Source organism: Phoenix dactylifera, chromosome 4 (genome assembly GCF_009389715.1).
Source record: "Phoenix dactylifera cultivar Barhee BC4 chromosome 4, palm_55x_up_171113_PBpolish2nd_filt_p, whole genome shotgun sequence".
Taxonomy (NCBI): domain Eukaryota; kingdom Viridiplantae; phylum Streptophyta; class Magnoliopsida; order Arecales; family Arecaceae; genus Phoenix; species Phoenix dactylifera.
Genome location: NC_052395.1, coordinates 9,600,804 through 9,624,349, shown reverse-complemented (window position 1 = coordinate 9,624,349; position 23,546 = coordinate 9,600,804). Strand labels below are relative to the sequence as shown.

Sequence of the window (23,546 nt, the reverse complement as noted above, 5' to 3'; positions counted from 1 at the left end):
CTCCCGGTGGTGACCGCCTTCCCGGCACACGGCCTCGCGGGAACCGCCCTCGGCGGGGAACGAGCCGGAGGTTGTGGCCTCACGGGGTCGTTCCGAGCCTTGGAACGCCGCTCGGCACCGGTCGCGGAATGGGGCCTCTTCCGGCTTGAAACAACGGATTTGCGAGGCATGGTTGACCTAGAATGGGATGAAAACCTAATGGGCGATGAAAAATCGACGGGAAAAGGACCTAGGGGCGGCCGGAGACGATCTACGAGTCGACTCTAGGGTTTTGAACAGTGGCGGCGGTGAAAAGAAATGTTTTCTAAGCGATGAAGTTAGGGTTAAAAAGTCGGATCCCGACTGCGAGTCGACTCGACCTCGAGTCGACTCCAAAATATGCGCGAGTCGACTCTTCTTATGCGCCTATTGACCTCGAGTCGACTCCCGACTGTATGCGAGTCGACTCACCCTCTGCGGCCATTGATCTCGAGTCGACTCCCGTAAATGTGCGAGTCGACTCCCCCTTACGAGCCGACTCTGAAACATGCTCGAGTCGTCTCGAACCCTGGCACGCACCTTAAAATCATGCTATATTCGTGCCGAATGAGGGAAAATCACTAAATTATGATCTGATTTGATGATCATTGAAAAGAAACTCTATTTTAACCACAATCTAATCATCAAAATCAATGAATCTAGTGGAAACTACCACTAGGATGGATCAATCACTCCTAATCCCCTCCTAAGCACACTAAATCTCTCTTCACTTAAGGGTTTTGTAAAAATGTCAGCTAATTGATTATCAGTACAAACAAATTGAAGTGTCACATCACCATTCAGTACATGATCTCTTATGAAGTGATGTCTTATCTCAATATGTTTAGTTTTTGAATGCTGAATTGGATTTTTGTTAGATTAATGGCACTTGTATTATCACAATTAATGGGTATTTTATCTTGTTTAATGCCATAATCTTCTAATTGTTGTTTGATCCATAAGATTTGAGCACAACAACTCCCGGCTACAACATATTCAGCTTCAGCAGTAGATAATGCAACCGAGTTTTGTTTCTTACTAAACCATGAGATTAGGTTTTTTCCTAGAAATTGACATGACCCGCTGGTGCTTTTTCTATCAAGTTTACATCCAGCAAAGTCTGAATCTGTATATCCTATTAAGTTCAGACTAGATTCTTTAGAATACCATAAACCTATGTTCTTAGTTCCTATTAGGTATTTAAAGATTCTCTTAACTGCAATTAGATGTGATTCCTTAGGATTAGACTGATATCTTGCACACATGCAAACACTAAACATGATATCAGGCCTACTTGCAGTAAGATACAATAAAGATCCTATCATACCTCTATATAGTTTCTGATCTACAGATTTACCTGATTCATCTTGGTCTAATTTACATGATGAGCTCATGGGGGTGCTGACTGACTTGTTTCCCTCCATATCAAACTTCTTGAGCATCTCCTTGATATATTTGGCTTGATTGATGAAGATACCTCCTTCGGACTGTTTGATTTGAAGTCCGAGGAAGTAGTTCAGCTCTCCCATCATGCTCATCTCAAATTCACTCTGCATCAAATCAGCAAATTCTTCGCAGAGGCGATTGTTAGTAGCACTGAAAATGATATCATCAACATAAATCTGCACTAACAACATATCTTTGTTTTGCTTTTTCAGAAATAGTGTTGTATCTACATTACCCCTAGAGAACTCATGTTCTAATAGAAATTTGCTAAGCCTTTTATACCATGCTCTAGGTGCTTGTTTCAACCCATAAAGTGCTTTGTTCAATTTATAAACATGATTGGGGTATTGATGATTTTCAAAACCAGGAGGTTGTTCTACATATACCTCCTCATTAATATACCCATTTAAGAATGCACTTTTTACATCCATTTGAAATAATTTGAAGTTCTTAGAGCATGCATATGCTAATAATAATCTAATAGCCTCAAGTCTAGCTACAAGAGCAAAGGTTTCATCAAAATCTATACCTTCTTCTTGATTATAGCCCTTTGCTATTAGTCTAGCCTTATTCCTTATTACAATTTCATTTTCATCAAGTTTATTTTTATAAATCCATTTGGTACCTATAATTGGATATTCAGAAGGTCTTTCAACTAGATTCCATACTTTGTTTCTAGTAAATTGGTTTAATTCTTCTTGCATTGCATTTATCCAATTTACATCATTTTCGGCTTCTTCTATGTGTTTGGGCTCAAAATGTGAAACAAAGGCTAGATGATTATTTAAGTTCCTAAGGGATGCTCTAGTCCTAACAGGTTGTGATGGATCATCTAGAATTAATTCCTTAGGATGCCCGTGAGCATACCTCCAAGCCTTAGTTAGCCCATGATCTACTATAGTCTCTTGGCCTGATGATGCATCTTCGATTAATTTTTGATTGTTATCTTGTAATGTCATCTCATCTATCTTTTCTTCAAGAATTTCAGCATCATCATCAAAATTAACTCTCTTGCTAGAAGAAATGTCACTAGAATCATCAAATACAACATGTATAGATTCTTCTATAACTAAGGTTCTTTTATAAAAGACCCTATAGGCTTTGCTAGTTGTAGAATATCCTAAGAATATGCCCTCATCAGATTTAGAATCAAATTTACCTAGATTATCTTTTCCATTATTATGAACAAAACACCTACATCCAAAAATATGAAAGTAATTTACCTTTGATTTTCTGTTTTTCCAAAGTTCATAAGGTGTTTTCTTTATAATGGGTCTCAATAAAACTCTATTTAATATATGACAAGAAGTATTAATGGCTTCTCCCCAAAAGTACTTAGGGAGGTTACCTTCACATAACATAGTTCTAGCCATTTCTTCTAGAGTTCTACTTTTCCTCTCCACAACTTCATTTTGTTGTGGTGTCCTAGGTGCAGAAAAATTGTGTGTTATTCCCTTTTTACTACAAAACTCATCAAATAAATGATTTTCAAATTCGGTACCATGGTCACTTCTAATAGCTATTACTGAGGTATCTCTAGCATTGGTTACTTCTTTATAGAATTTCTTGAAAACAGAAAATGCTTGATCCTTATGAGCTAAGAACACGACCCATGTGTATCTAGAATAATCATCTACAATAACTAGACCATATTTATTTCCGCCTAGGCTTGTTGTTCTAGTTGGTCCGAACAGGTCCATGTGTAATAATTCTAGAGGTCTAGAAGTAGAGACACATTTTATGGATTTAAAGGAGTTCCTAGATTGTTTGCCATATTGACAAGCTTCACATATTTTATTCTTTTCAAATCTTAGTTTTGGCAAACCTATCACGGAATCTCTTTTAACTAATTTAGATATTGTGTCCATGCTTGCATGACCTAACTTACGGTGCCATAGCCAACTAGCATCATTGTCCTTAGTTTCATTAACAACTAAGCATGGGTTGTGTTTGGCAAGATCCTCAAGATCTACAACATACACATTCCCACGTCTTATTCCTTTAAAAAACTAAACTATTGTCATTTGGGTTTGCTACAATGCATAGTGATGGTTTAAACATAACATCATAACCTTTATCACATAATTGACTAATGCTTAATAAATTATGCTTAAGACCGTCAACATACCTAACATTATCAATAAAAGTAGAAGGGGTAATTTGTACTTTACCTATACCAATGATGTGACCTTGGTTGTTGTCTCCAAAAGTCACAGCACCTCCCTTCTTAGCTTCAAGGGTGAAGAATTGATCCTTGTCACCCGTCATGTGTCTTGAGCAGCCACTATCCAAGTACCAGCAATTTTTGTTGACCTTGGCTGCAAGACACTCCTACACAAGTAGATCATATAATCTTAGGTACCCAAGTTTTCTTGGGTCCTTCATGGTTAGTCATGTTGGTTCCTTTTGGAACCCATACCCTTTTAATTTTTCTTTTAGTTTTACCTTTTCTATAATCGCACACATTTGCTTTATGTCCTAAGGTTCCACAACAAAAACAGGTTATTTTCTTAGTTTTACTTTCCCCAGCTTTAACAAAGAAGTTACTAAGAAGTTTTTGCTTGTTTTTTGGTTTATACCCTAAACCCGCTCTATTAAATACTGCTCGTTGACTATTAAGTATCATATTCAATTTTTCAGAACTATATGTAAACTTTTCAACCAAAGGTTTGTACTTTTCAAGTTCTTTAGTTAGAGTTTGTTTTTCGGTTTTTAGAATGTTTAAATCTTTTATGAGATTCCCGTTTAAGATTTGTTTATTGTTTTTAAGTTCTGAAATTTTCTTAGTTAATTTTTCATTATCTTTACTCAAGGTATTAGTCTTTTGAGTTAAGAGTTGATTGCTTGTCTTAAGTTCTAAATTTTCTTTGGTGATAGAGTCCTTATCCTTAACTAATTTATCATATTTATGTAGGTATGATTGATTAGCTATCTTTAGCTCTTTATTCTTAAGATTTATGGCCTTATATTCAATCATTAGTTCATTAAATGCATCATACAATTCATCAAATGTAAAATCTAGATGCGATTCGGACGTTACCTCATTTTCATTGGCCATGAAGCAGAAATTGGCCTTTTCTTCTTGTTCATCATCCGATGATGATGATGATGAGTCGGAGTCCGATAGGGTGGTGACGAGAGCTTTCTTCTTCTTGTATTTGCTCCCCTTCTTTAGTAAGGGACACTCAGCTCAGATGTGCCCCGGTTTCTTGCACTCATAACACCCAATCCCCTCATTTTCCCTTTTCTTACCTTTATCCTTCCGATAGGAATTTGAGGGGCCTCTCCTTTGATGATAGGACTTCTTGTTGTTGATGAATTTTCTGAACTTGCGCACGAGGAGAGCCTCATCATCATCTCCCTCATGATCTTCTTCTTCACTGCTGCTACTGCAAGACAGATCTTTGTTAGATGATGTAGATTTAAGAGCTATTACCTTTTTCTTATGGGAGGACTCTTCTTCGCTGTGCTGCTTCATTGTTAGCTCGTGAGTCATTAGGGATCCAAGGAGCTCTTCAAGTGGAAGCTTGTTCAAGTCCTTAGCTTCTTGGATTGCCGTCACCTTGGCTTCCCATGACCTTGGTAGACAGCGAAGAATTTTCCTGACAAGATCACTGTTAGTATAATTTTTGCCAAGGCTTTTTAGGCCATTGACAATGTCAGTAAACCTAGTGAACATGCATGTGATTGATTCATTAGAATCCATTTTAAATAGTTCATACTTATGAACCAATATATTTATTTTGGATTCTTTGACTTGATTCGTGCCCTCATGGGTCACTTCAAGTCTATCCCAAATCTCTTTTGCAGAATTGCAAGTAGAGACTCTATTGAATTCATTCCTATCTAGTGAACAATAGAGCACATTCATTGCTTTCGCATTGAGTTGTGCCTTCCTAAAGTCATGGTCATCCCAATCCTTTTCTAGTTTGGGTACATTGACACCCTCTACATAGATGGATGGGATGTATGGTCCATTCACTATAATGGTCCACATCTCATAATCTTGGGCTTGGATAAATATTCTCATCCTAGCCTTCCAATATGAGTAGTCGGATCCATTAAAGAAAGGGGGTCTTTGGGTGGACTGACCCTCAATGTGGGAAGATCCAAATGGGGTTGTCATTTTGATCTTTGACTCTAAGGTAGAAGAGTTTAAGCTCTGATACCACTTGTTGCCCAGATAGACAACCCAAGAGGGGGGGGTGAATTGGGTTTTAAAATAACTTAGCTATTTAAAACGTTTGTGGATGACTAATTAATGCTTTAGCGTGATGATTGATTCGTTTATATGTGCTGTGAATGAAATGAGAGAAATAGAGAGAGACAATCAATCACAAACACAATATTTTATAGTGGTTCGGAGCTAACCCTTGCTCCTACGTCCACTCCCCAAGTCTCACTTGGGAATTCACTATAACCCCTTGGATTACAGCCGGTTGTTTTACAAGCTCACAACCAAACTTGTTATTTTACGAGCTCACAACGAACTCGGTCGGTTTTTCCTGGCTCACCGACTAGAACCACCTCGATTGTTTTTCCGGGATCACAATCGAACCCTTACACACGTTGGTTTTACACTCGGCTCACCAACCAACCTCTACACCCTTGATTCAATCCCCCGATTGAACCAAGCAAAGACAAGATGTAAATAAAAGGGACAAACGGAAAACAAAGCTTCTCAAAAGCAGATAAATAACAATATAAACTGAAGAGAGGTTAGAAGCCCTCAAACACGTTTGAGTTGGAGTTGAGTAGGGCTTCTTGAGCTTCGGGTCTCCTCTTGAATGTCTGGTCGACTTGAATGCAGGAGGAGGCTTCTTTAAATGCTGGGAAGAGGAAGTTGGATGAAGTTAATGCCGCTCTTCCCTCTTTTCGTTGAAAACCAACTTGCAGAGAATGAAAGCTTGATCTCTTTGAATGGAATGGTCGTTCTCTTCCTTGCTACAGTCCTCTGTGGCTATTTAAACCATCCCCCATGGAAACTAGCCATTAGAGACCTTTTTCTGCCCGTTCTGCACACTCTGCACAACCTGACAATATGTCCGTTGGGGGGTCGGAGTCGACTCGCGCGATCAGGAGTCGACTCGGCTGTAGCGGGAGTCGACTCATGCTTTTCTGGAGTCGACTCGGCAACTATTCCGGATTTGAATTAAAGTGGCCTCTTCGACTGGGAGTCGACTCGTCTTGACCCGGAATCGACTCGCCAACTTCTGGAGCTGACTTGGCATTTTCGGAGTCGGCTCATCTCGTGAAATACACGGAGCCAATTTTCAACTTGGCCCACTGGAGTCGACTCGATAATCCTGGGAGTCGACTCGGCGCTCAGAGCCCGAACTCCCGATCTTCTGTCTTTTGGCTCGTCCAGTCTTGGAGTCGACTCGAACTTCTCTGGAGTCGACTCGGCTCTCAGTTTCCGAAACTTGGCCTTCTGTCTTTTTGGTGGAGCGCTGCCTTGGAGTCGACTCGAGCTGTCTGGGAGTCGACTCGCCTCTCAGTTTTTGAAATATGGCCTTCTGCCTTTTTGGTGTCGCGCTGTCTCGGAGTCGACTCGTGTATTGCGGGAGTCGACTCGAATCTCAGAGTCCGAAAACGGTTCTCTGACTTTTGCCTAGTGTTCCACTGAGAGTCGACTCTCACTTTCTTTGGAGTCGACCTGCCAACCATCGGAGTCGACTCGCGTTCCCCCGGAGTCGACTCGAATCTCAGGGTCGAAATAACGCTCTCTGACTTTTCTGACTGTAGCTTCTTGGAGTCGACTCATATTACTCCGGAGTCGACTCGGTAAGCATCGGAGTCGACTCGCGCACTTCAGGAGTCGACTCGCTGACAGGTTTTGAGTTGATGCTTTCTGTTCGTCTGTCTGTTCTCAGTCGGAGTCGACTCGTACTGGTCTGGAGTCGACTCGAGGCCGTGTCAGTGATTCTGATACGCTTGGAGTCGACTCGTAATATCCTGGAGTCGACTCGAGTCTCAGACTTTGGTTCAATCTGACTTCATACCTTATCCAAAATATCTTGAGCCAAGTCTAGAGACATTTAGACAAGATTTTCACTGAAACACTCAATTGAATTCATTAGTAAAATATAAGATATACTCAAATGCTTTGAGCTCATCAAAATCAAATAGGGTTTCAATCAATCACTCCACACGTATCTTTCTTATATTTTTCAAAATACATTGTAATTCTAAACTTATTATGTAAATTTCATCATATATGACAATACGAATTTTTTGAATGATCTGAATGTTTGTTTTGATGTAAACGTAATGCAGGTTCATATTGCTATAATATGTTTCTTAGTATTTGTTTTTCAATTTTTTTTCTTTAAAAAATTCATTTTCGATGCTTTAAAGCGTCGTTAAAAATCTCCTCTGACACGCTTTCCCCGATGCAAGGAAAGCGTCGGTAAAAATCAACAAGCGATGCGTCGGTAAAAACCCGTTTAAGCGTCGGAAAAAAATTCGCCCCAATTCGCCGCATACATGTTCTAGTTTATGCCGACGCTTTATTGTGTTGGAAAAACTGGGTACACCGGCGCTTAACAAAGCGTCGGTAAAGCCCAGCATTTGCCAATGCTTTTTCCTAGCGTCGGAAAAAAAATTTTTCACTCTGATATCGCCGACGCTTTTGCGATGCTTTGGTAAGCGTCGGCTGTTTTTTCGCCGACGCTTATAAGCGTCGGTAAAGGCTAGAAAAAACGTCGGAAAAAACCCATTTTCCTGTAGTGGGGAAGCTGTGCTTTGCGCTTGGCAAGACACAGTAGGCGAGCAATTAAGCGGCAGCAGCATACCATCCTAAGTATTGTAATTTTTATAAATTTCTTTGATATTTGCATGTATACTCTCATCAAACACTTATTTTGTATATATATCCATACCATTTAATGTCGTTAAGAAGTTAGTAGTTTAAAATTAAAATGACGAAAATATTATTAATGGATAAACATACGAAAAGAAATGATTGTAAGAGTATATATGAAAATAGCAATTTTGGAGGGTATTCATGCAATTTCATATATTTAAAAGGGTATATACGCAAAAAAAAAATCTTAGGTTTTTGTATAAATACTCTTCTAAATATTAAAATTTATATGGATGCCCTCCAAAATAATATTTACTTGCTTGCCCTCACAAAACACTTTTTTTGTTGGAATACTTTTGACATAATGATTGAGCTAACATAATTAGTCAAAATTATATTTATTTAAATTAAAAATTAATTAAAATTATGAAAGTATCTTTTTATTTCTAAAGCGGGTATTAGGTTAACAAATTTCTCTAAAAACTAAAACAGATTATAATAGAAAAAATAAAATTAGATTTTTTGGCATGTAAACCCTCGTAAATATGTGAAATTGCATAAATATCCTCCTAAAGTATTATTTGCATATACACCCTTATCAAATTTTTTTCTACACATCTACCTATTATGGGTGTTTCAGTCATTTTTAATTTTAAACTGCTAATTTCTTAACGGCGTTAGATGCGATGGGCATATATGCAAGAAAAAAGAAAAATGAAGGGTATACATGCAAAACAATTATTTTATAAGGGTATACATGCAAATATCAATTTTGGAAGGATATTCATGTAAAATTTAAAATTTAGAAGGATATGTACGCAAAAAAACTCTATAGTTTTGCAACTACCCATATATAGAGAGACAAAAATTAACTACCTTTAGTAGTTATAAGATATCCAACAATTGTCATTGAAGAATTGTTTTTCCTTCAAATAAAATAGATCGGGTCGACCTATCATAGGCGGATTGACCCGACTCCAAAAACCAATATCTTCTGTCTATTCCAATGATCCAAAAGCATTCTCATTCTCCTTAAGATTTTACATTAGGCATACTAGTAGGATATCTGTAATGTCATGAGTAATAGATAGCTTTTTTCTAGGTCATAAATCCATGCATAGGCTAATTGTAAGGTGGTATCATTTTTATACCTGGAGTTAGGACGTGTGGTGTCGTGGCATTACTGCTGAGTATGACACAATGTATGCATGGCAGATGGGGTTTCATAGTGGGCAAAATTCATAACAGTTCTGAGCTTGCACAAATAAAGTTTAATAAGCATATTTAATAGAAAATGCCGTTGCCACAGATGCAATTGTTGGTTTTGCTTGAAAAAAGCCACAGAGGCAGACTTCTGGGGGGCTTGGCGACTACCATCCGCTGGTGAAAGATATTCGAGCCATAGTTTCCGACGGGCTGGTGTTTCAAGCGAAGCATGTGTTTAGAAAGGCCAATGGGGATGCTGATTGGGTAGCTTCTTTTGTTACTGACCATTTCGGGGACCATTTATGAGGGGAAGAGGTGGAGTTGCCTATAGCTCTTCGTGATGTACTGTTTTTTGATTTTTTTTGGATGTTTTTATACACGTTATGTATGAGACTTCTGTTTTCAGCAAAAATAATAATAATAATAATATAGGGCGGTTTTTATTAAAAATCTGACTAAGATGATGGAAAGAATATTTTTTTTTTCTTACAAATACATCACTTATGTTATTCCCATTTGAACATGATCTGCCTCATAAGTGACTCAGCTCGTGGCTGTTTTTTGTTTTGTTTTTGTTTTTTTTTGTTTTTGGTGTATCCAGTTGCTTATCTTAATCGATATGATCGATGAGCTTTCATTCCTCCTATCAAAATTCAGTTTTAAGTGATGTTTTCAAGTAGAAGATGTTGGTGTGGTCGCTCCTCACGTGGGATCTAGTTTATTTAAATTTACAAATTAAAAAAAGATCCACCTTATTTGAATTTTAAAATTTAAAAAAAAAGAAAACAGTTTCAAACCGCCAACTTGGGTGGGGTGATTGCAGAAAAAAAATGAAAAAGAAAAAAAACGACCGCGGGGCTCTATGGAAATGGTGAAGAAAAAAAATGTGCTATTTTATCGGATGATCGGATAGTTAATTTTATCTATATTTATTTCCAATATTGAGAGCTACAAATTGAACAATTTTGATCTTTGAAAAGTTTTCTCTATTGATTATTTCAAGTATCAACACGTGGTGAGATATATTGTTTATTTTGCTATTTATTATTGAAATCCACCATTAAATCTTGTTGATATTTGTACAACTTCTAATTAAACTAGAGAGGATCTATTATATTTTTATTATTCTAAGTAGTGGAAGATTTTAGTTAGAATGGATCTCGTAGTTTTTAGTTGGACTGGATCTCGTAGTTTTTTTCTTCATATCAAAAATTTTCTATATTAAAAAAATTGTGTGGCCTCTTATGCGTGGATTACTTAATTATTTTTCTTGTTAATTACTTGAGTAGGTTAGAAAAGATTATTATTACATGGTGAGTAATATTCTATTTAATTACACAAAGAGAATAAAAAAAGTTTGCGATATCATTATTTTTTTATTACATTTTTCCACAAGTAATTTCTTATTTCAAATCCTCCTCTCTATACTAGCATAGAATGCAAAGTTTCAACTCTTTGGAAACGATGAGGCCACCAAATCTCCTGAGCCATTTTTGCAAAGTCAACTGGAGGCAATAACTGGATTTCCTCCTATAAATTTATGAAATTTGTTCAAGCTTGCATTTATCCATGTCAGCACGTCAGAATTTAGAATGTAACTGGATAAAGTTGTTTTATGCTCTTATTTTTGATTCATAGGGTTTTGGTATTCAACAGCTACGTACATTTGTTTCTTTTTTTCTTTTTTTGTGTTGCTGCTTGTAGATACTTTTTTATTTAAGGATTTGGACCCCCAAATTGCGAAATAACCTTAAAAATTCGCGTGCAGTGATTAATTTCTCTTCCATAAAATTTAATATGGAACAACAATCCACACTTTTCCCATTGCAGCTAAACTAGATCCGGTGATGATCGATCGAAATGCCGGAAAGAGAGGGGAAAAAAACAAAAACAAAAAAAAAAAAACGGAAGGGGAAGTGATAAATTAGGAAGCACCCACCAAATTAAATTTAGCTCCATGAGTACTGAGGGCTTAAGAACCTTTCAGAAAGTCCACTTCATTCTTTCTCAACCATCTAAAACATTGCATTACATTAAAATTTTAATTGAATCCATGAGAGAAACCAATATAAATATAGATCATATGCCCTGGCATCTCCCTCCCTCCCCATTCCCCAAACTTTGCACCCCTCCTTCTTAACGACCACCAGCTAATTAAACCTTATCCCAGCTCTCACCATCTTTAGCCCGTTGCATCATCCCTCCATCTAGTTGGCAATCAGCCTGTCCAATTCTTGCCCCTGATTTAAACCCGGGTCACCCTTCACCACCCCTCCCTTCCCTCCATGGAGGGCTCCCCCAACTCGAAAACCAGGGCCCGGGGGCCGAAATATTTGCCTCCACCATTAGCTGAGAAGAAGAAGAAGACCCCCTCATACGAATATATCCACCCCCACGGCTGCTTCCACCCGTCATCATCGCAGAAGATGGAGAGAGGCACCGTCCTCATGCGCCGCTACGAGCTCGGCCGCCTCCTCGGCCAGGGCACCTTCGCCAAGGTCTACAAAGCCCGCAACATCCTCACCGGCGAGACCGTCGCCATCAAGATCATTGACAAAGAGAAGGTCCTCCGCACCGGCATGATCGACCAGATCAAGCGGGAGATCGCCATCATGCGCCTCGTCCGCCACCCCAACGTCGTCCAGCTCTACGAAGTCATGGCCACCAAGTCCAAGATCTTCTTCGCCATGGAGTTGGTCCGCGGCGGGGAGCTTTTCGCCAAGGTGGCCAAAGGCCGGCTCAGCGAAGACATGGCAAGAAAATATTTTCAGCAACTCGTCGGCGCCGTCGACTTCTGCCACAGCCGAGGAGTCTATCACCGGGACCTAAAGCCGGAGAACCTCCTCCTCGACGATAGCGGCAATCTCAAGGTCTCCGACTTCGGCCTAAGCGCGCTCCGTGGGTCGAGACGGCAAGACGGGCTGCTCCACACGACATGCGGCACGCCGGCCTACGTCGCGCCGGAGGTCATCAACCGAAAAGGCTACGACGGCGCCAAGGCCGACATCTGGTCTTGTGGGGTGATCTTATTTGTCCTCATGGCCGGGTACCTTCCTTTCAACGACCCTAATCTCATAACAATGTATGGAAAGATCAGCAGAGGGGAGTTCAGGTGCCCTACCTGGTTCCCCTCCGATATCCGGAAGTTGTTGTCCCGGTTGCTCGATCCGAACCCGAATACGAGGATCACCATGTCCAAGCTCATGGAGAACTCCTGGTTCCGAAAGGGATTCAAGCCAGTGCCGCCGACGCTGCAATATAGAGGATCGCCATGTCCGAGATCAGATGGCGACGTGCATGGCTGCATGCATGGCGCCACCTTCCCGTCAGAAGACGAAGAAAAAGATGAAGCGGAGGAGGAGATCAAGAAGAAGTTGGCAATGTCGCCGATAAGACCGTGCTGTTTAAATGCATTCGATATTATATCGCGGTCGCAGGTGTTCGATTTATCGGGATTATTCGAGAAGGAGAAGGGGGTGAAAGCGGAGGCGAGGTTCACGTCCAAGAAGCCGGCAGCGGCGATCGTGTCGAAGCTAGAGGAGATAGCGCAGATGGAGAGATTTAAGATGATCAAGGAGAAAGATGGGGTGGTGAAGCTGGAAGGGAGCAAGAAGGGGAGGAAGGGGCAGCTGGAGATCGAGGCCGAGATCTTCGAGGTGTCGCCGGCGTTGTTCCTGGTGGAGATGAAGAAATTGTCCGGCGATACATTGGAGTACCAGAAATTTTATCACCAGGAGCTGAGGCCTTCGTTGAAGGACATTGTTTGGACGTGGCAGGTAGGGGATCAGTCACCGCCGCCGCAGACGCTGGCTTTGTCACCGCTCCGGCCGCCACTTCCGGTGCCCGCAAGTCATCCGGCATGCATTTTTTGATCTTCTTTGTATATGCTATTCTTCGAGCGGTGTTTTATGCTTTAGATGGGCCGGAAGCGCTGTTGATTGTGGATTGTTTGATTTCTTTTCTTTATGCATTTGCTTTGGATTTGGCTGCTATGGCTTGCTCAATTCAGCAAGAGTTTGTTGGGAGTTCTGGTTTTATCGAGGGAGTGTAATAATTAAAGGCTCAGAGCCCTAGAGAAATGCTTCGCATATTAAAAAAATTATAATAATTGAGTCTAAACTGGACGACCTTGCATATCATTCAATCTTTCCGCCAGCTGGAATTTTAGTTCATCATAAAATTGTAGTTTTTCAATTCTTTTATTTTTGAGAATATATAAGAAGAAGGTGTAAATGCATGCATGGATATGTGGATGCCCGCTCGTGTGTATATTAGTTCAAGTATTATCTTAAAACAGAATTTAAGATATTTAAGATTTTTTCACTGAAAAATACTCTGTGCAATCTGGTTAGAGATAGCAAAAAATAATCTGACGCGCCAACCCGATCTACAATAAATAGATTTGGATTCAGGCTAAACAAATTTAGGTTACAAATGGGTCAACCTATTTTGACCTATTTATTAAATAGGTCAAGTTCGGATTTTAGAGTTTTAACTCTTTTAATAAGGTTAACATATTTAACCATTTACCTAATTTTCTTTTCAGAGCCCAACCCAATTCATCGATAGAGCAGCTGGCGCCTTGCCATTCCTACCGAGATCTTGGCTCTTGAGCATCACCAAGAGAGGGACGGCGATTTTCCCATCTTCCTTTAATTTTTGGATTTCCCTCAAGGTTTGGAGAGGAGCCGAGGCGAGGAATATATTTGTGAAGAAATACAAGATAACGGATGTGGATCGCACCATCCTCTGCCTCAAGACCCAACACCGCAAGCTCGTCGACTCCACCCCACGCAGCTTCCATCCCTTAGCTCGCATCCCACCTCTCCTTCTCCGTCATTTTCACATGCAACTTCTTTCTTTCTTGAAGAGAAATAGCCTCTTCTTTGAGTTTTTGATAGAAGATTAAGGTTCTCTTTTAAAACTTCATCCTACGTACCTTCTTTCTTTCCATCCATCAATTTGTCTATGTGTGTATCTTTATCATGTTCCCTCATGATCAAGAAATAATAAGATATTCCTTTTTCCCCTGAATTCTTAATTCTTATTTTTTTTTTCTACGAAACACTTCCTGTTGTTGCTAGTATCATCTTTTAAATTTGCAGTTCCATACCATCAGAAATTGATAATTGTTTCCTTCATATTTTTCTTGACCTTTCTTACTAGGGAGAGATGCTGTTAGTGAGTTACAAACTTTAGTTCTTCGGATGTGTTCGGTGAAGTAACATATTTTAGTGAGTTACAAACAAATGCACCTAGTTAACCACTACTCTTACCGAGCATCACCAGTAGTTAACCAATTAGAGCTAACTGTCTTCTTTCTTCTTCTTCTTCTTTCTGATTTTTGGGGGTGATGATGACCCATGCCCTCCAAGATGGTGCGACAATTTATGAATCCAAGATCTAAGCTTAGATCTTTTGTCATACCTTACAGGTCATGCTCATTGTGCATCCATTAAACTTTTTATGCGTCCATCTGTTTCAGCAATCTGCACAAACATATGCATGTGTTGGATCCATTAAGTCTCAGCAATTTGTTTGATATGTGTGACAAACAGGTTAAGTAGTTAATAGTGGATAAACAGGTTACATAGGTATCTAACAGGTAAATAGGTTTGCTAGCGGACCTCACCCAATATGACCCAACAGGTTGGATAGGTTGGGTTTAGACTGTCTATCTAATAAATAGGTCAAATTCAGATTTGAAATCTCAATAATAGGCCAAGCTGAGGTTTGGAATTTCATGACTTGACCCGCATCTGACCCAACCGGTATATGATCCAACCTGACCGGATTGCCACCCCTAAATCATGCAAAATATGCCAACTTGAACTCGAGTTTGGATCACTTGGGAGAGAGAGTGATTTGTACTCAAATAGGTGTTCTGAAGAGGGACACTAGAACCACCACTGGGACTGCAGTCCAACCAGCCTGGCATTTATCATTTGCGAAAGACTTTGCCCCTGATGATGATGCCGCCAGTGAAATCATTAGGTAGCCTCCTCACAGTTTATTCAGCAGCAGCAGCAAGTAGGTGGGAACAAAGTCTCCATTGACGTTGGGACAACTCTAGGAAAAAAGTAATGAAGGTTTGGATTCTTCCACTTCTTGCTGACTACTCCAGCATTCTGAAGAAACTAGCACCATCAAATTTCTATTATGTGACCGATTAATCTAGAATGAGCTGAGAAGCTGTTTGCCATAGAAATGGTTGAAAAAGCATGCCCATTTACCCTTATTCTTCCAGGAGCCCTACTCTAGCAGAAAAACTGATGAAGTAACATGAACTGGAGGAATCTTGGAAGATGTCAGGAAGGTGCACAGTATGCACTTCAAGTATTCAACCCACCAATTTGAAAGCTAAAAACAGAGGATCATGATTCATCACCATGACCAAAAAAAAAAAAAAAAATCCTTAAATCATCCTAGAGACAAACTTATGAGACTAAAGAACTCCTGCAAACACATCAGAAATTCCAAGAAAGTCATGCCTAATAACACAAAGGTTTATGCAAGGTAATAAAATTTCTCCAGTATTGTAGTTTAATCTTAAATCACATTGTCATGGCTATCTTAAGCATTCAGATGGAATACTTACCATCTTCCTAGGTTAATTAAGAGACAGAAGTGCTAAGTTTTTCATCTAGAAAAGTTAAACAACAACTATGATCTTGTTAGCAACAAGCAACAGCAAAAGTGCACGATCTCTTTTGGATAGGTAATTATCAACAGTTGACTAGAAAAAGACAGAATCCCAGCAGACACAATTTCTTTTGCATATAACAATCACCAAACAGAGGAAAAAAAAAAAGAACTTTCCTCTGAAAAGTTAAGAACATATGCCATCTCAACTTTTGCAAATGCTAAATACTTAATCAGTAGATGGAAGGACCATAATGTAAATGCTGTCTACATAGCTCATATAAAAGAGAAGTCGAGTCAAACTGACTTTAAGTTCATGATACCAAATTATCCATCAAAGGTGGGTGCAGGCCAAAAACAAAACCAGAATATTTGTAAAGAACATCAAATTAGGAATCAACTGCAACTCTATATTTTCTAATTTCTAGACTTCTGAAATGTTCAGGCCACCAGCACTGAAACTTCCTAATGATTTAGCTCAAATGAAAATGAATCTATTTATATACAGAAACTTATATTCCTTTTTACAGATCCAAAATGGTTCATTATCATAAAAGCTGTAAAAGATCATTTATCAGAAGCCAACTTCAAGTAATAGGAAATATGCCCCTCAAATTGGCACTGTCATCATACCAAAAAGAGCACTCCAAAGTTTAACACTTGAACTCAATAGAAAATTCCTCATAAATTACATACTTCATTCAGCAAACTTAGAAAAACCAAATTAACTGAAAATTTCCTTGCACTATGTCAATTTTATTTCTTATCTGCATTTTCACTATTAAGTGAAGACTTCACGCATAAGTCCAGTTATTTCCAACCCTTAGTTTACCTACTTTTGGCACATCTTTGAACACAATTTACGCTTTCAAAGGTGCTGAATTTGGCTCTTCTACAAAATGATAAAAAGTGAATACTCTAAAAAGCAAGATTCGTCGTCTCGGTATCAGGCCCCATGCCAGTGCCACACCAGCACTGTGTTGGCACGATACGGTACAAGATTTTTTCGGATACCAAGTATGCCATCTGTATCAGATACCGGTACTGAACTGCTATGATACAGTACACCCCGTACCATCCAGTTCAGGCCGGTACAGCGAACCATGCCTTGAAGAAATACTTTGCCTTCTTATTTATCAGATAAATAATGACAAAAGAGGAATTACAATTACAGATCCTAAACTTAAATGGGGAAAAGTTCATACGTAACCATAGAGATGCAGCTAGCAAAAACATCAGAAGAGATTCCACATAGCAGTAGAAAAGGCCACAAGAAACAAATATTGTAGGATCCAATGATATCAATTCATCCAAGATAGAAGCACCTTAAGGAACCAATCCTATTTGATAGATGTGTTCTCACAGCTTCAAAGAATTTTCAAATAAACAAGCTGCATATATAGCTCCAACTCATAAGAAGCTGCCTCCAAAGGTCACTTCTGTAGCATAACTTATTACAACTCCAACACCTTGGCTAGTTCTTTTTTTCTTTCTTTCTTTTTTGGTACATACCTTGGCTAATCTTGAGTATACAACTAAAGCAGTTTATCCAATCATCTGCTTGAGCACTCAAGAGAGTATCTTGAAAATTTTCAGTTTAAGATTCGTCTCTTTTCAATAAATAAACTAACAAATTTCCATATAGTTCTATCGCTGCGTCTTTGCTCAGGCACAAAACATAGCCAGTAATGTTTCTCTCAAAACCAATACTAAGAACTAGGATCAAATACTACTAATCTCAACAACAGTGCCATTTTCCTTCTAAACTGTAACTGCAAAATCTTAAAACAATCTCATCCACATCCATCCATGTGGCTTCTCCCGAGCTTGATGCAAAATGTGTTCCAATATCATTTTCTTTGTCGGAAAATAACTCGAAACGAACACCAGACAATTTCTGTGTTCTTCTCACTCTGGCAGCAAAAAATTCTATAAATAAGGTGATCTTATTAGTCCTGTTATATGATCATAGTCCGCAGGGTGGAAGGTTGTTTGTAGAAGTAAGAAATCAATATCATTTTTTCCCACAAACCTCAAACAAATAATATTGTTTAATTCATGCTTTTCAGCATTTCTACACTTCTAGATCTTCACCTCAATAGATTCTTAATTATAATCTGTTAGAGAGAGAGAGAGAGAGAGAGAAAGCGGGGCCTGGGGCGTGGAAGCATCAGGTCCATGAACAATAGGAGGCAACTCAAGACTAGTCTTTGACTTTCATCAGTTCTTGGAAAAAGTAGTTTCCATTGATTTTACCAATGAGGGATACTTTGAAGTGTAATACAGTAAAGCATGGCATCATCAACATGTTCATCATTCTTTGTTTGATTAAGTTTGTGGATCCTGCTAATTTGAAACATTTAGTTTTCTTTTTTCTTCTAGAGACTGCAGTCATGGGCTCTTGTTTCATTTGTAATTCTTCATAGCAGGGAATCATGATATTAGCATATCCAGAAAGTTACTTCCTGCATCCTGATCCTCAGAAATTCAACTTCTCAAATTATACCCTTGGATCACACTGTGGCTATTTAGTCCTCTCTTTCTAAGGAGAAACTCTTTGGCATGGGAATTTTAATTTTAATGAGGAACATGCAGAGAGCTTCTAAGGATTTAAAGGGGTGAAAAATTCAAGAAGCATGAAACAATGAATTGGACGAAAGGGTTCTCTTCTTTTCCAAGGATAGAAGTCAATTGGTACAAGGAATACTCACACTAAACCACCAAGAGAGAGGGAGTGAGCTTATAAGAAGTAACCCTAGTAAGACTGCATGCTGCAATCCTCTTTACTTTCTCATGTGATATGGAAAAGTTGGAAGGGTAGGCAACAGATTTGCTTGAATGGATAATAATGATGATCACCTTCTAGAGTTAATTAGAGGTGTGATTTGAATAAAGGTAACTAAGTAGATGAGTATTGAGTGGATGAGAGAGAAATGGAGAATGCAGAAGGGGAAACTCCATCACAGAAGTCCTTCCACGAATGGAAGGAGGATGGGAGAGGTAATATTTTTGAAGTATGCTACCCCATGGAAAGGGATGTGATGCCGCACCACGCACGGGGAAATCGGCTGCAGTGAGGGTCCAACTCGGCGTCTGCTGTGGTGTTACAATGGGAATCAGAAGAAGAGGAAGGAAGAACAGGAGGAGAAGAAGAGAGGAAGAATGGCAGAAAAAGAAGAAGAGGAAGAAGGAGAGGGAGAAGAGAGAAGAGGGAGACGTGGGGGAAAAAAAGAGTTTCTTAATCTTTCATTAACCCTAATCAACATAAAAGTCCCCTATAAATAGGGCCCAAATAAGACCAATTAAAATAAAACCCTCCTTACACAAAATAATTCCCAATGAACCCGAAATACATAAATAAACCCTAAAATGCAAACAAGCCCATAAAATAACATAAAACAAATATGCAAAAAATAAAAAAATAAAATGGTGGACTAGGCGGGGACATAATCAGCTCCGATGTCCCCATCAGGATGTTATTTGTTGCAACCATAACAAGAGGAGGTGGAATGTGGTCAGAAAGAAATTCTTTTCTTCACTATATCTAGCACAAAAAAGTATACCATTGCGGAATGACCGGCAGTTGCCAAGAATCTTTTGTTCTGGCCACAAAACACCAAAATTCAAATCCTCAAAGCCTTTTATCCAATGCAAAAAGTTTGTATAAAAGGGAATAAGGCTCTACAAGACATCAGATTCCCAAGGAGGATTAAATAGCTCAAAGAGTTTTGTGCACCAAAAAGGGGTGAATACACTTGGCTCACAATACAGATCCAGCAGCTTATACAACCTGCTTTGAACAACTTTACACATTTCCATACCCAATTGAGAACTTCTATCTCCAAACCAATGAAATTTTCTGTAACTTTCGTACCCAGATCATCTTTATAGAACCTTCACTGAATCCTCAAATGGCGCCCACAACTCACTTCAAGAGTTGTTGCAACCTCTTAAAGTTTTAATTCTTAAATATATAGTTACTGTTGAATGAAGTGTTGATTAAGGTCAATCCTTCTGATGCTCAATCAGACCATACAAGAGCTTCGACCTCTCTAAATCTGACAATTGCTCACCTGAAGTACAAATAACTTTGAAAAGCTGGAGGTTCCCTTTCCACCACAAAATATTCCATCCTTCAGCTATGCAAGTCTTCAACAATGTAAATAAAAATTATGAAACAAGAGCCTCTCTCTTTTCTTAAGTCATTAAGATTTTCTTTAAAAAGAAGGGATGATTATTGTAAATATCTAAGAGTCTCCTTCAGATGGCAAAAACTGAGTTTAAATTTTTAACCCGTTATAGATAAGTATCTTCCTTTTATAGAGTGTCGCTTAATCTCTATCTAAAATTATCGGCAAATTTTAGAAAGTGTAGGTAAATTCTAAAAGACATAAGGATTATCCATTGACAGGAAATATAACCCAATATTATTTGCATTACCGACAATGGAGTCCTTGAAAGCTAACGGATCCAAGATACACATAAATCAGACCACTAGGTGCCTAAACTAGAAACTGATTTTTACCATCACTAAATTTAATTCCTGAGCACTAATATTAGGTTCAACTTCAAAATTGACACTCATACTCTAAATTAGAATATTTTTGTACTATTTCACTGATTTTGTATTAAAAATATTACGAAATAACCAATGCATTGTTTAGAGGTTCAAAAACAGTTTCAAAGCAAGAGGCAGAGAATGCGAAACCAACAAAGTTTAATACTCAGAGGAGAGAATTTGAAAGCTCATGTCAATCATTCTGGTCTTCTTTCTCAATTCAAGCTACTAGGATAAGATGGAATAAGATGTTTTGATTATCATCCATAATGCTAAAAAGTCCAAAGAGATTTCATGTTCATGTTAAGGAAGCTGCCAAAGTTTACGTTAAACCAGACAGCGTTGTTCTCAACAGATTTTTCTCAAAGAATAACCATACCTTTGTAACATAAGAACCTCGTCACCTAATGAGAAGGCTCAATGTGCCATCAAATTGTGCTCTGCAAATCCAAGAAGAAAACAACCCAATATTAACTACTTAAATGTGAGGCTGAAGTCATTGAAAGCATATCCTACATCAGAGATCGAGTCATTTATTTAATTTAACATTAAAAAATTGTATTTATTTAATTCTTCAAGCCAAACTGCCACTGGATTCCATTACAGATGCTTCACATTGAAAAATGAAAATTCAGTATTCTATAAAATTTCATTTCAAAACAAGTGCTGGGAGAATTTGTTGCTAATACATGAAAAGCAAGCTTCTTCCCTAATTCCTAGTACAGCTCCAGCAACAAATAAGAATATGATATAGAAACTGAAAAGAGAATTTTATGGAATCATGACTGAAAGAATCATAAATCATATGGATCGGGAGAGAGGGATACGGGAAAATTTTACTCTTGTTATCTTTCTACTCGGTATCAGAAGCAATATTGGCCATGGAATGCGACCTGTACATGAGATTCTGCAACCCTGGCTTCAGCTCCTTGTTCCAAAACTCCTCGTACTCATCTTTATCCCCTGCCTTCTTCTTCACCTCGACCACCACAAGCGATGGGGTGAGCTCAAAAATCTCTGCAGCTATCGTCAACGGCCCCTTCTCTCCCTCCCTCGTCCCTTCCAAGCTGACCCGGTAATCCCTCTTCCTCACCGTGAAGCTCACCAAGTTCGCAATCTCCTCCATTTTGGATATAATTTTCGACACGGGCTCCCCCGAGATAAACCTGGACTCCTCCCCTCTCTCCTCAAACAGCCCGGACAGATTGAAACCCCTTGAGAACGAGATTATATCGAACGCATTCAAGCTGGCCGGCCGCGGGAGCCCTGCCTTCCGGCGCTCTTCAGAAAGGGTCGCAGGGCAGGATGCAACGGAGGAGTCGGACTCCGACCCGGACTCGGAGGCCTCGGCTTCCTCCGGATTCTCCTGCTGGTCCTGCAGCGAGGCGCTGCCACCACCGCCGTCAAAGTCTTCCAGGCTATGCAATTGGTCATCCTCGATGTAGAACCGGATGTGGCGGAAACCCTTCTTGAACCACCGGTTGTCCATGATCTGGGGGATGGTGAATCTCGTCTGGGGATTTGTGTCGAGCAGGTGGGTGAGGAGGCGGGTGAGGTCGGGCGAGAACCACCGCGGGCACCGAAACTCTCCTTTGTAGATTTTCCGGTACATGGCCATGATGTTCTGGTCATGGAAGGGGAGATATCCGGCCATGAGGATGAAGAGGATGACGCCACACGACCAGATGTCGGCCTTGGCGCCGTCGTAGCCCTTGCGGGCGAGGATCTCAGGGGCGACGTAGGCCGGGGTGCCGCAGAAGGTGTGGAAGAGGCCGTCTTGGTGGATCTGGTCGGATACGGCAGAGAGACCAAAGTCGGAGACCTTGAGGTCGCCGTTGTCGTCGACGAGGAGGTTCTCGGGCTTGAGATCGCGGTGGAAGACGCCGCGGGCGTGGCAGAAGCCGACGGCGGAGACGAGCTGCTGGAAGTAGCGGCGAGCGATGTCCTCCTTGAGGCGTCCCTTGGCAACCTTGGAGAAAAGCTCGCCGCCGCGGACGTACTCCATGACGAAGTAAATCTTGGTCTTGGTGGCCATGACCTCGAAGAGCTGGACGATGTAGGGATGGCGGACGCGGCGGAGGATGGCGATCTCGCGCTTGATGTGGGCGACAAGGCCGCCCTTGAGAATCGTTTCCTTGTCGAGGGCCTTGATGGCCACGCACTCACCGGTGTTGACATTGCGGGCGTGGTAGACCTTGGCGAACGTGCCATGGCCGAGGAGCTTACCCACCTCGTAGCGGCCTAGGAGGAGGGCCCCTGGGGCGGTCTCCTTCTTGCCCTTCCTTGGCGCCTCATCCGCCATTACTAGAGGAGCTCGCAAGCTCCACGCCTCCCTCTCTCCCTCCCTCTCCCCCCCTCTCCCTCCCGATGGAAACTATTCTAGGGCTCCGGGGATTCGTATATATCGGTGGTGGTGGTGGTCTCCAATAAGAAGACGGCCGCTCCAAGTGGGAGGACGGGGGGAGGGGGATTTTGGGAAGGGGTAAAGCACCGTTTGACGTCTCTTCCCTTCTCTGGCCCTTGCCTTCATAATTCCCGTTTCCCGTGAGCCGTTCCGCTGAAAGTAAATCCCTACCGCGGCAGTAAATACGACACGCGCGAATTCGAGACTCGTGCCTGTAAAACATATGGCAAGCACGACTCTTGAAGCTAGACAAGCGATCTCGCTCGCTCCCGTCAGAACAATCGCTTCGCGCGCAGCAGGGCCGGGGCGTAACCTGCGGCTTTTTCTTCGGAAAAAAGGCCGGGGAAAGATTTGGGGAAACGATATGTTTCCCGGCCCAAGAAAATTCGTCACAAATGGCACCAGCGGCCGAACCCTCCCGATTACCCACAAAATGCACCAGTAGCATCGCGCCACGTCGGATTCAG

At 40.4% G+C, this 23,546-nt stretch overlaps 2 protein-coding genes across 3 annotated transcripts; one reads left to right on the top strand and one right to left on the bottom strand.

The window, feature by feature from the left end:
* The first annotated feature begins 11,837 nt into the window (after nucleotides 1-11,837).
* On the top strand, nucleotides 11,838-13,475 carry LOC103706910 (CBL-interacting protein kinase 5-like). The gene has a single exon (XM_026804576.2). The coding sequence runs from the start codon at nucleotides 11,902-11,904 to the stop codon at nucleotides 13,345-13,347; it is 1,446 nt and encodes a 481-aa protein (XP_026660377.1). The 5' UTR covers nucleotides 11,838-11,901; the 3' UTR covers nucleotides 13,348-13,475.
* Nucleotides 13,476-20,859: 7,384 nt separating this feature from the next.
* Nucleotides 20,860-23,175, bottom strand: LOC103706882 (CBL-interacting protein kinase 19-like). 2 transcript variants are annotated; one of them, XM_008791147.4, is made up of 2 exons: nucleotides 21,516-23,173; nucleotides 20,860-21,115 (listed from the first exon to the last, which is right to left on the bottom strand). In XM_008791147.4, the coding sequence occupies exon 1, from the start codon at nucleotides 22,975-22,977 to the stop codon at nucleotides 21,529-21,531; it is 1,449 nt and encodes a 482-aa protein (XP_008789369.2). In that variant the 5' UTR covers nucleotides 22,978-23,173; the 3' UTR covers nucleotides 20,860-21,115; nucleotides 21,516-21,528. The 2 variants fall into 2 exon arrangements, with proteins under 2 accessions (XP_008789369.2, XP_026660371.2); XM_026804570.2 differs by having other exon boundaries at nucleotides 20,912-21,115; nucleotides 21,569-23,175.
* Nucleotides 23,176-23,546: the final 371 nt, after the last annotated feature.